General features: G+C 38.5%; 1 protein-coding gene across 5 annotated transcripts in view; it reads left to right on the plus strand.

The window, feature by feature from the left end:
- Positions 1-1,064: 1,064 nt before the first annotated feature.
- Positions 1,065-12,745, plus strand: part of PEX5L (peroxisomal biogenesis factor 5-like) — a 366,277-nt gene continuing 354,596 nt past the window's right edge. The window contains exon 1 of one of the 5 annotated variants that reach the window (XM_006867687.1): positions 1,065-1,420. In XM_006867687.1, the coding sequence (XP_006867749.1) occupies positions 1,400-1,420 (21 nt within the window). In that variant the 5' untranslated portion in view covers positions 1,065-1,399. The remainder of the gene's footprint in view (positions 1,421-12,745) is intronic. The other 4 variants (XM_006867684.1, XM_006867689.1, XM_006867686.1 and 1 more) reach the window with 4 other exon arrangements.

Below are 12,745 nucleotides of genomic sequence, written 5' to 3' on the forward strand. Positions count from 1 at the left end.
AATTTGAACCACAAGGTCAGTCGTTCAAACTTACCAGCCACTCCTTGGAAACAGGGTCTCTTTGAGTCGGAACTGAACCGACAGCACTTAACAACCTATCTATTATGGACTCCTGGTGTGGCAGTGTAGGATAAACACTGGACTACGGACCACAAAGTCAGCTGTTCAAACCTACCCCTGCTCCCGGGAAACCCTGTACACTGAACGGGTGGCTATGAATAGACTAGACAGCACATCACAACAGCATATATATTGCATTGTTGCTCTGAGGTGCCGTCGAGTCCCTCCAGACTCATAGCTACCCCGTATAGGCTAGCGAATTTGAACCGCTGACCTTGCGGATCAAATGACCTTGAAGTTCTGTACTTATTCTACAGTGCCACACCAGGACTCCATACTTTGCATATATGACTATGTATATGTTAGATAATGTTAAGGGTTAAGGTGAAAAGCAAAGTATGAAAGGCTCTTAGAAGCTGAGGTTTATAATTTTAAATAGAATGCTCAGCAACTGATTGGACTGGAGGGAGGGAAAATCTTTATTCAGAGGTTGCTGCAAAAATAACTTTCCTGAGTTCATTCAAAACATAAGTAAAATCTTTGGAAATTCCAGTTGTCTCTGTCTTTAGGATAACGGACTCTGTCGGCATTGATAGCCCTGGGAGAAACAAGACATTTTTCTCCTACTTTTCTCCCATTTGGCCATCCCCCGGGGCAAGAATTATCCTGGGAATCCACTTCGCACCTGGACGCCCGGCACCCAGCGTTTAACCCCTGCTAGACCACCGCCCGCAGGCACTTTGCGGAGCCACCGCGCGCGCCCGCTTTCCGGCGAACGAGCGCAGGGGGCGCGGACCGCCCGGGGCCGCTCTTAGGCAGCTCCCGGGCCCGCCGGGGACGCGCGCGCGTACTCGGTCCAGCGGCCTGTCGGCGGGGACGTGCCCGGGAGGGCGGCGCGCGCCCAGCTCGGCAGCTGCGGCGGCTGGTGTGGGCGCTCACGTCAGGGTTGGGAGGAGGAGGGGGTTCACGGCGAAGGGAGTGAGCGAGACATGAGGCAGCCCGGCAGGAAGCGAGAAAGAGTTCGGTGGAGGAGTGAGTTTTAGAAACGCCGGGCGAGCAGCACCTCCGCCAGCAAGAGAGCGTGGCCCGCGGGGCTCCAGCCTTCCCCGCGCGCTCTGCTGCTCTTTCAGCACCCGGAGGGAAGAACAGTTCCCAGCACCGCAGCGTCTCGGGGGGCCACCCGCCGGCACAGCTACCTGGGGCCTCTCAGGGGGGTGGTTCAAGGGCACCCTCAGAGAACCCAGGGCGAACGCTGCCTTCTCCCCTCTTTTGGTGTGCAAGTAAACACGAGGGGAAAGCATCCGGCGGCTTCAGGGAGCCCTGAAGAAACCGGAGCAGAATGTACCAGGGACACATGCAGGTAAGACATTTCCATTGAGCTGGAAAGAAATCTTGGGGGCTAATTTAAGAACAAGACGAATCACCAAGTTACTGTGATCAAGTGTTGCCTTCACACAATTCAACAAGTGAAATGGTGCAACATGACCATGACATTCTGTTCAGTGCTGTTGGCAAAACTAGACGGGGGCTTGAAGGTGGAAGGAGAGGAGAGACCTCGGAACTTCCACTGGGGGAAGTTTGTGTTCGGTGCATTCCCTGAGCCTGTTTCTTTAAACAGGTTCAAGGAATCCAAACAGTGGAAATCCTGGAAATGAACATTTCTGTTGTAATCCTATTGATGCATCTCGGTGTGTATGTCAACTGAAGGACAAACAATAATAGGAAAGTCTGGGTTTTCCTTTACTCATCTGCAAAGATTTCTAGACGGTTTGAACACGTTTCCACTTTACTTTTTTTTTTTAGGTGTTGTTTTTCTAAAATGTTTGTGCTGTATTTTGCCCCCTTCAGACGATGGGACTTTGTCACCTATTCCAGTAGTCATGGGAGGATGAATTTCAAGCACATGTCCCACTGGCTTGAATGTTTTTCAGGAGAGGTGCTGCCTCTGATAGTTATTAATGTTCATCTAAGCTGAGCTCTTCTTCTCTCTGATGCAAATACTCTCTTGGGCAAAATTACTTTAACCTTGACTCTAGTTCTTATTCACATGGTTGATTCTTCCTTATAAAGGCAGGTGCATGCTTTAGAAACATGAAACACTAACTCAGCTTCCTAAAGTGTGATCTGAGCTCTTTTGGCTGTTCTTAATGCTTTAGTCATCAGGTCTGATGTTTGGGCTTCCTTTCCATTCTAGAGCTGGTCGAATACAGTCTCATATGCCGTGCCTTCACCCAAATGTGTGTATTGTGTGCAAATACTGAGGATATTGGTTCTGTGTTGTTTAAAACAGTAGAAAATAAATAAGTAAATAAATAAATAAATATGCAGCTATTTTCATAATTTAATACTACCCAATAGTTAATGTTAAGGCCTCTGTGGTAATTCCTTTGGACTATAATCTACTTTTATATCCAACATACTATTGTATCATAGTCATAAGTTTTATAAGAATACTGAATCAGCACTACTAAAAGTCCTAAAACAGTTCCTAATTACTGACATCATCTTGCATTGAACATTATTAGCATTTAATGGATAATAATGAATGATTGAAATATATTTCTAAATATACATAATAAATATAATCTGTATATTTCTTATAAAAGCTACACTAATTGAAAAGTTTAACAATAAAGAGGCATGCAGATAGTAACTGCTGAAAAAATAATAGAGGGTAATTACTATAGTTTTATGCTTCTTCTGCACTGAAGAATGATACTTTAAATTTTATATATTTCCTATTTATCACCTCTAAACAAGGATAAAAATAGGGACATTGTAATAAAATAGAATAACTCTTCAGAAAATTCTTCATTCACACAAAATTCATAATTGGTTACTTGGAACAAAAAATTTCCACAGTATTTTTCATTTGAAAAATATTTTATTATGAATAAATCATTTTTATTGTAAAATAAAATACAATCTGATAAAATCAGGCACCTCAGAATAATTTAAACTCAATTTTCTGACTATTTTAAGGTAGGATGTTATTTAAACTACAACTGTCTAGAACAATGTCTGAGTTTTTCATTTTACTTCAAGAGAACAGACAAATGTAAGATTCTGAATCTGCTTCCAACTTAATGTATTTTGCTTGTGCACTGCTGTAATAGCAAATATGATGGTTTGCAGTAAAACTCACAAATCTTTGCTGCCAAGCTTAACTTGAAATGTTACTAAATAAAGACTTCAATCAATATGCTTGCCAAATTTTCAGAACATGATACTTTTTTTTTCCTATTTATTATTGACCATTAATTGTTAAACATAAAACTTTCAAGGCTTTGGGAGGTTTAGTAGCTACTCAGTGATATCATTTGAGTGGGACCTCCTTCTCCCCAAAAAAGCATTTTACAGTATGACCTATAATATACTTGTTTATATTTTTAAACTCTAATCTTTTACACCAAAGAATGATATTTAACCTATAGTCTAACATCTTTATTGTATTGGTACATTTAGATTAGATAAAGAACATTTTTTCATCACAGATCACATTATCTTCCTGTGCACAACTGACTCAGATCACAGACAGGAGAAACACACCCCAAACATTTCAAAATGTTTTTGATGAAGACTCTGGATACATATTTGATAAACTGAAGTATGGTTGGGCAGAATTACTAATATATCTATCAACTCTGAGTTCATTTGAAACATTGGTTTTACTTGGCTGATACCTTGAACCAAAAGTGAAACAAAATATTTGCAGACTGGCCAAGAGTTTACATGTGTCTTCTGATTCATCTCTTTTCTGCATCCAAAAGATTTTAGAATAAGAAATCTGGAGTGGGGAAGGTATTCCTATGAAGTCTTAAAGCATAGTCTAATTTGAAACTCTTGTAGTGCCTTTGTTTTTGCAACTGATTTATATTGCAAACTAAGTCTACTAGTTCTTATGTTGTTGTTGTTGTTGTTAAGTGCCATCGAGTCGGGTCCGACCCATAGCGACCCTGTACAGGGTTTCCGAGGGTGTAAATCTTTACGGGAGTAGAAAGCCTCATCTTTCTCCCGCGGAGCGGCTGGTAGTTTCGAACCGCTGACCTTAAGGTTCGCAGCCCGATTCGTAACCATTACACTACCAGAGCTCCTTATACGTAGGGCTAATTCATCCAGGTTACTATGGATCCTGAATTCGTCTTAGAAATCACAAACATTTCACACATTTTATTTACTTTGTGAGTTCATCAGACAAAGAAAATTGCCATCAGTTACATTTCCAGTCAGAGTATAGCCTAATAGCTTGTATTTCTTGTTTCCATATGAAATAACACAGGTATTTATGTATGTGTGTATGTATGTATGAATGTACACATACATACACACAGGGGCTTCTAAAAGTTCATGGAAAAACTTCCATTATCTTTTAATTCCATTTTCCCATGAACTTTTAACAGTTTAGGAGCAGTGCCCTGGAGTTGTGCTATTTTCCAAATGCCTTGCCAATTACTTCCATGGGGAATTTATTTCCCCAGCAACTTAAACAAAGGTTGTTTCCTTTGTGACTGTTTTAGTTTCAGTTTTTTCTCTTAATCAAGGTAAGTGGTGATGATTAAATATACTTTGTATTGTTGTTATTGGTAAGTGTAATCAAGTCATTTCTGATGTGTAGCGATCCTGTGTAGGATTTCCAAGGAATGACTGGTGAGTTTGAACTCCCAACCTTGTGGTTCAAACAGACCCTGCCAGGGGTCCAGTGTTTATTCTACAGTGCCACACTTTAAGGACTACATATTTAATATTAATTATGATAAAACTCTATACCTAATAAGTCCCCCAATATCTCTAAATGTTCTGAGCCTTAGGATGTATTTGAATATGTGCATATGAGTTGACACTGCCAATCAGAGTAAAATAATTATGTGCCTCTGAATATTTCCTTAACTAAACTCTTTTTTTTTTTTTTTTTTCAAGACAGGTATAAATATAGAGCAATATAATTTCAACTTTGATGTAAGATTTGCTTTTTCATTTTTAATGAGATATCCACTGTAATTTTTTTAATAAAAGTTATTTTAGAAAACAAACAAAAATCTTATAATTGTAAGACATCCAAAACAGATATTTTTAACTTCTTCAAGCCAACTGAGAAATAATTCTATACTCTTTAGCTTCACAGGCCATAAACTGAAGGATATTTAAATGACAAAAATTATGAGATTATTGTTACTATTATTAGGTACTGTTGAGTTGGTTCTGACTCATTAGCAAACCTATATAGAATACAATGAATGACTTTACTTTTGCTTTTTCTTAACATTTTCAGGGAGGCAAAAAGTTTAGATAACATGAATTATGTTAATACATTAGATCTGGTCCCTGCGGATTCATTTAAATCCACTAGAAACAAATAAAGAAGTCAGTGCAAGATAGGATCTTGCTGGTGATGGTTATGTGCTACGGGGTCAGTTCCGACTCACAGTGACCCTGTACAGGGTTTCTGAGGCTGTAAATCTTCATGGGAGCAGAAAGCCTCATCTTTCTCTCACAGAACAGCTGGTTGTTTCGAACTGCTGACCTTGAGATTTGCAGCCCACTTCGTAACCGCTATGCTACCAGAGCTCCTTCTTAGAACGTTGTTTTCAGCATTCACAACATTCACATTCAGCATTCACATTCACATTCAGCATTCACAGCAGCAGCTTGTAATTGAGACCCTCAGCAAAACTATAAAGCAGGTAACATTCATCATGGGTACTCCCAGCTCTCTTTAACAGGGCCATTTCCCCTTCCTGATGCTACTCTTTTCTCACTTCTGTCTCATTTCTTTATTAATCCTTTGATAAGGTGTAGCCTGCTAACACAGATAGAACTAATGCCAATATACCACACATACAACCCATCGTGGTTTTTGTTATTTTCAGAGAAGAATCTTTGAAGAGTAGCTTGCTGGTACTTGGGGTCAGGGAGTAATTAAAGGAGAATGGGGCCATGTAAGGCAGGAATGAGGTTGTTATTTTGGTCAGAGTGAGCTGCTGTCTTCCTCTCTCCACCAGCTCAAATGACACCTGGCCTTTCTCTGAAAAGTCTGTCTGTGAGTAAAAACAAGCAGTAATACAATGAAGTTATTTTCGAAAATATTATTAACTAGAATAATATTGAAGGAAATTTGTACAAAATTAAGAGGATGTTCAAACTTATGCATTCAACTTACGCACTCAAAATCCTGCAAATTTTTGAGCGCCTTCTAATAAGGTGTTGTGAAGTGCCATCCAGTTGGTTCCAACCCATAGCAACCCTGTATAGGGTTTTCCGAGGAGCGACTAGTAGGTTTGAACCACTGATTTTGCAGTTTAAACTGACCTGGCACATTATCCTGCAGCGCCACACCAGGACTCCTCGTTCTAATATATTTACATGCTTTCTGTAGATTTAATGTTGAAATTTTATACATTTAAAAAATTTAATAGTATTGGTGTAATATTGCAAACCCCACATGTGCATCAGTTTGTCATACTGTGGTGGCTTGTGTGTTGCTGTGATGCTGGAAACTATTCCACTGGTAATTTCATGATCCAAGCCATGGTATTATCAATCCTCATATGCATGTGAAAGCTGGACAATGAATATGGTGTTGAAGAAGAATATTGAAAGTATTATGGCCAGAAGAACAAACAAGGCTGTCTTGGATGAAGTACAGCCAGAATGGTCACATACTTTGGAAATGTTATCAGGAGGGACTAGTCTCTGAAAAAAGACAATATTGAAAAACATTTGACTAGCCTAAAAATCTCATTCCCTAGTCAGACTGGCCAAAAGTTTACATTATAAACATACTGTTAGAAACACAATATGGTCTTCTTAGATTTTTGTTTATGGTTTATAAACATTTTTCCTAAAAGCATGTGTTTGAAAATAAAAATTCCAGCATCTGAATGTTTTGACTATAAGACATTATTTTTAAAGTAAAGAATAAGGAAAGATTACAACAGAATTTGTTAATTTTAAAATCCTGACGCTCTGGTATTACTACTGCCAACCTTGGAAACACTAAGATACGATGCATCATGTAGTCAAAACATCTGGCAGGCTGTGTTTTCCCACTTTTCATTGAAATCACATGCTGCCAACACAGGCAGAAGCTAGCACTTTTAAAAGATTCTATATTTTAGAATGAAATTTTTGAAACATTTATAGACTAACCAATGTGCATCTCCTGTACTACTAAATAGGAAGACGAACCCCAACCCAATGCTTCTTTACTAAGAGATTCAAGTACAGTCTGAATGTTTTGGGACATCTAAAAATGAAGTAATTTCAAATATGCTGATGAAAACATGTGTGCCAAGTTTCTGAAGCACGTGTCACATTCATATAATTCATAATTTGCATAAAAATCATTTTATAACATGTAATCCATGGGTCAGAGAATGCTATCAACTGGGGTTTATATTTCTTTTAATGACCCCTTCCGTACTCTACTTTCCCTTCCACCTCACCTATTCATATTTTTAACAGAAATATCAAATGGATGATGCCCTTTCCCAGGCCACTAAGAAAGACTATCGTATTTTTATACACCTATTCCTCACTTGGAGTCCTGGTGTGACACTGAAAGATAAGCAATGGACTACTAACCACAAAGCTGGCCATTCAAACGTACCATCTGTTCTTCGGAAACCCTGTACAGTGTCGCTACAAATCGGAACTGACTTCATGACCCTTAACAGCAACAACAATTCTTCACTTATAAACTATCTTTTTATTCAACGTATCAAATTTATGAAAACATTTTTATTTTTAAAAAATTGTAATAATAATTCTTTATTAAAAATACAAAACTTATACAAAAATCTACTGTCCAGCTATTTTACGTATTAGCATATATCTGCCAGTAACAAATGCCAATATGTAAGGTGAGAATAACACTGTCTATTATGTGTCAACTTGCATGGGCCATGAGTCCCAGTGGTTTTGCACTTGCACAAAGATTTACAGCCTTGAAAACTCTATACAGAGTCACTATGAGTCAGAATCAACTTGACTGCATCTAACAACAACAACCATGTAATTTGGCAGCTATATGATGATGTAGTCATCCTCCATTTTCTGATTGCTATGATCATTCTCCGTTTTCACATAATGCCAATTTTCACATAACAACCTGGTCTTAGGAACCTAACAGTGTTGATAAGTGAGGATTGGGTGCATATTATGATATTATAGTATACAAGAATGTCATTGCTGTTGTTAAGTATCGTTGAGTTGATCCCAACTTATAGTGACCCTGAATAGGGTTTCCGAGGAGCAGCTGGTGAGCTTGCACTGCTGACCTTACAGTTGAAACCTACCTTGCAGTTTAGTGCATTAACCCACAACACTACACCAAGACTCTGTACAGGAATAATACAGTGTATTATTATAAAAAGGCAGTTCATTTCCCTGGTTAAATATCAAGATCTTTGTTCAGAACTCAGGATATCATGTAACAATTCCAATGGTGTCTTGTATTGCTATTTTTGACTGATCCTTATTGGTAACCAAAAGACCAATTGAAAAAAGCAATATTTTATTGAAATTTTATTAGATAAAGAGCTAATATTATTTTCTATGTGAAAGTTCATTTAATAAATCATTGTTGTGGGTTAATTTTTAGACAATACCAGTTAGAAATTGAAGAGGTGAAAAATAATGTACTTTTTAAAATAAGAAATGGCTACTTACTTACAATTCCATTCAAAGAAATACACAGAGTCTTGCAAACAGCTCTGAGATGGGATGAAGCTGAACCAAGTGGGAGAATTCTCATAGCAGATATATACAGTATTCTGCAAAGTCCCTATTCTCACAGAAATACCTCTGGAAAATTCAGAGAAACTGTAAAAATTGGACTTAGAGAGTAGCAACATTTTTTTTTCCCCACAAATAGAAGACCATATGGTGAGCTTTGAATTATGAAGATTCCAAGAGAGGATTCGTGCTGCTGTGAAGTCAAAAATCCGCTTTGGGAAGCACAAGACTTCTTAAAAATTGTGTGGTTGTTTAAGCAACTAGTGTAATGGAGGGATTCATAACCATGTCATTCGAGCAATGGTTGAAGGAACTGGGAATGTTCCTTAAAAAAGAAACTTGGGAGACCATGTGATTTTTTTTTATGTAAGTAAAACATTTCACAAATAAAATTATGCAAATATATGATTGGTTAGCATGTAGGATCAACAGTCACTATCCATGGAAGCATGAATCAACAAATGAAATCAAATGACACATTGCCTTGGACAAATCTATGCCAAAAGTTTTAAAAGGAAAAGATGTCACTTTGATGACTAAATTGCATCTAACTGAAGCCATGGTCTTTTCAAAGGCAGACAGAAAAATAATTCATGCATTTGAAGTTTGGTGTTGGTGAAAAATACTGACTATTCTTTCAACTGCCAAAAGAAAAACTGAGTCTTAGAGTAAATACAACCAGAATGTTCCTTAAAAAAAAAGGATGGTGAGATTTGTTTCACTTTCTTTGGACATGTCATCAAGAAAGATGAATCTCTAGAAAAAGACAGCATGTTTCATAAAGCAGACGACCATCAAAATCTATATTGACACAATAATCTCAACAATGAGCCCAAAGATACCAACAGTCATGAACATGGCACATGACTGGGTAATGATTCATTCTGTTATAATCAGGTTGCATGAGTGAGAGTAGACTCAACAGCAACTAGCAATAGCATGTAGGAAGAGGAAAAAATGATGTGATTAGAACTAGTATCACATCAAGACGAAGTCAAGTTTCCTGAAGGTAACATTAAGAAGGCACTGAATCCAGGATCTGGTTCCCACTGTGATGATATGCCTCTTTGGAAATGGCAGAGGCCTAGAGTGCAGGGAGAGCTGATGAGTGAGTAGAGCACAACGACCCTCTACACCCTGTACACTCTATTCTAAGACCATTGTGCCTTGTGGAATAAATCAAGTGAAATGCAACATAAGAAAGACTGCAGCAAGTTTGTTGAGATTGTGTGTGCATGTCTATGTGTCTTACCAAAAATAGGTATAGTCTATTGAAATAATGACAAAGTAAAATAAGCAAAATCCAACATATGCTGTGGGACTATTCCCCGGTCACCAGATAGTATAAAGGTGGGCATCAAACAGAGCCAGGCAAGCACCATCATACAAAGTGACCAAAAATAGCAAAAGATTTGGAAACCATGAAACCTCTTTAAGGAAAATACATTGAGAACAAAATGAAAACACCCTGAATGAAGTTGCTAACATTGCAAATGGATTAACCCTTCTGCCCCATTGTATTGGATAATCCTGTATCATCTGAGTGAGCAAGAGTTAGAGCCACGTAACTGTGCAAACATGTCCAAATCTGTATATTCTGTAAATTAAAATCAATAGTAACTCTCTTTCTCAAAGTTAAAACAATTCTTCCCTTTACAAAAGCCTTTCTGACTCTAAAAAAAAAAAAAAAATTCATTGCTGTCAAGTTGATTTGAATACATAGTGTCCTATAAGACAACTGCCCAAAGGATTTCCAAGGCTGTAATCTTTATAGAAATATACACACATTTTTCTCCTGTGGGGCAGCTAACCCAAAAAACCAAACCCACTGCCATCGAGTCCATTCCATCCTACTAACTGTGGTTTCTGAGCCTCTAAATCTTTATGGGAGCAGAAAGCCTCATCTTTCTTCCACAGAGAAGCTGGTGAGTTTGAACTGTAGACCTTGTAGTTAGAAGTCCAGTGCTTATCCTACAGCACTATCAGGCCTCCTGTGGAGCAACTGGGGGTTCAAACAATTAACCGCTAATTAGCAACTGAGCTCATAACCATTGCATCACATCAGCTCAGGTATGTCCCTCTATAGTCAAGCTCACATTTCATCTCCTTGCTATTACTCATCCAGCTAACATTTCTGTTCCTCAAATACAAAGTATGTATCCAAGTGCCTTCAAAGTTGAAGGTATAATTCAAACAACACTACACTGAAGTTTAAAATAGAACTGTTGTTGTTTTTAGGTGCCATCAAGTCAGTACCAATGCATAGTGACCTTATGCACAACAGAACAAAACACTGCCCGATCCTGGGCCAACTTCACTACTGTTGCTACACTTGAGTCCACCAATGTTGCCATTTGGCCAATCCATCTCGTTGGGGGTCTTCCTCTTTTTCTCTGACCCTCCACCTTACCAAACATGATATCCTTCTCCAACAACTGGTCCCTCCTGACAATATGTCCAAAGTATGAGACATGAAGTTTGGCCATCTTGGCCTCTAAGGAGCATTCTGGCTGCACTTCTTCCAAAACGGACCTACTGGTTCTTTTGGCAGCCAATGGCACTTTCAATATTCTCCTCCAACACCATAACTCAAAAGTATCAATTCTTCTACGGTCTTCCTTATTCACTGTCCAGATTTTGCATGCATATAAGGCTATTGAAAATACCATGGCATGTGTCCGGCATACCTTAGTCCTCAAGCTGACATCTTTGCTGTTCAACACTTTAAAAAGGTCTTATGCAACAGATTTGCCTAATGCAATAAGTCGTTTGATTTCTTGACTGCTGCTTCCGTGAATGTTGATAGTTGATCCAAGAAGAATGAAGTCCTTGACAACTTCAATCTTTTCTCCCTTGATAAGAATGTTGTTTATTGGTCCAGTGGTGAGGATTTTTGTTTTATTTACATTAAGATGTAATCCATACTGAAGGTTGTGCTCTTTGGTCTTTATCAGTAAATATTTTAAGCCCACTTTAAGCAAGCAAGGTTGTATCATCTGCATATCACAGGTTGTTAATGAGTCTTCCTCCAATCCTGATGTCACGTTTTTCTTCATATAACCCATCTTCTCAGATTATTTGCTCAGCATACAGGTTGAATAAATATGGTGAAAGAATACAACATTGTCGCACACCTTTCTTAATTTTAAAACATTCAGTGTTCCTATGTTCTGTTCAAACTATTGCCTCTTGGTCCAGGTACAGATTCCTCATGAGCACAATTAAGTGTTCCAGAATACTCATACTTCACAATGTTGTCCATAACTTGTCATGACCCACAGAATCGAAAGCCTTTGTGTAGTCAATAAAGCACAGGTAAACATCTTTCTGATATTCTCAGCCAAGATCCATCAGACATCAGCAATGATATCTCATGTTCCACGGCCTCTTCTGAATCCGGCTTGAACCCCTGGAAGTTCTCTATCAATGTATGATTGAAGTTGTTTCTGTATTACCTTGAGCAAAACTTTACTTACATGGGATATCAAAGAGATTATCTGATGATTTCTGCATTCCATTGGGTCACCTCTCTTTGGAATGGCCACAAATTCAGATCTCTTCCAATCAGTCGGCCAGTTAGTGGTCTTGTAAATTTCTTGGCAGAGATGAGTGAGTGCCTCCTGTGCCACATCACTTTCTTGAAAGATTTCAATTTTGATTCCTTCAATGCCTCGTGCCTTATTCTTTGCCAATTCCTTCAATGCCCCTTGGACTTCCTCCTTCAGTATCATTGGCTCTTAATCATATGTTACCTCTTGAAATGGTTGAATATTAACCATTTCCTTTTGGTACAGTGACTCTGTGTATTCCTTCCATCTTCTCTTGATGCTTTCTGCATCATTCAGTAATTTGCCCAGAGAATCTTTCAATAACAAAAGTCGAGGCTTGAATTTTTTTCTTCAGTTCCCCCAGCTTGAGAAATGCTGAGCGTGTTCTTCCTTTTTGGTTTTCT

This window comes from Chrysochloris asiatica, unplaced genomic scaffold (assembly GCF_000296735.1).
Source record: "Chrysochloris asiatica unplaced genomic scaffold, ChrAsi1.0 scaffold00108, whole genome shotgun sequence".
Taxonomy (NCBI): domain Eukaryota; kingdom Metazoa; phylum Chordata; class Mammalia; order Afrosoricida; family Chrysochloridae; genus Chrysochloris; species Chrysochloris asiatica.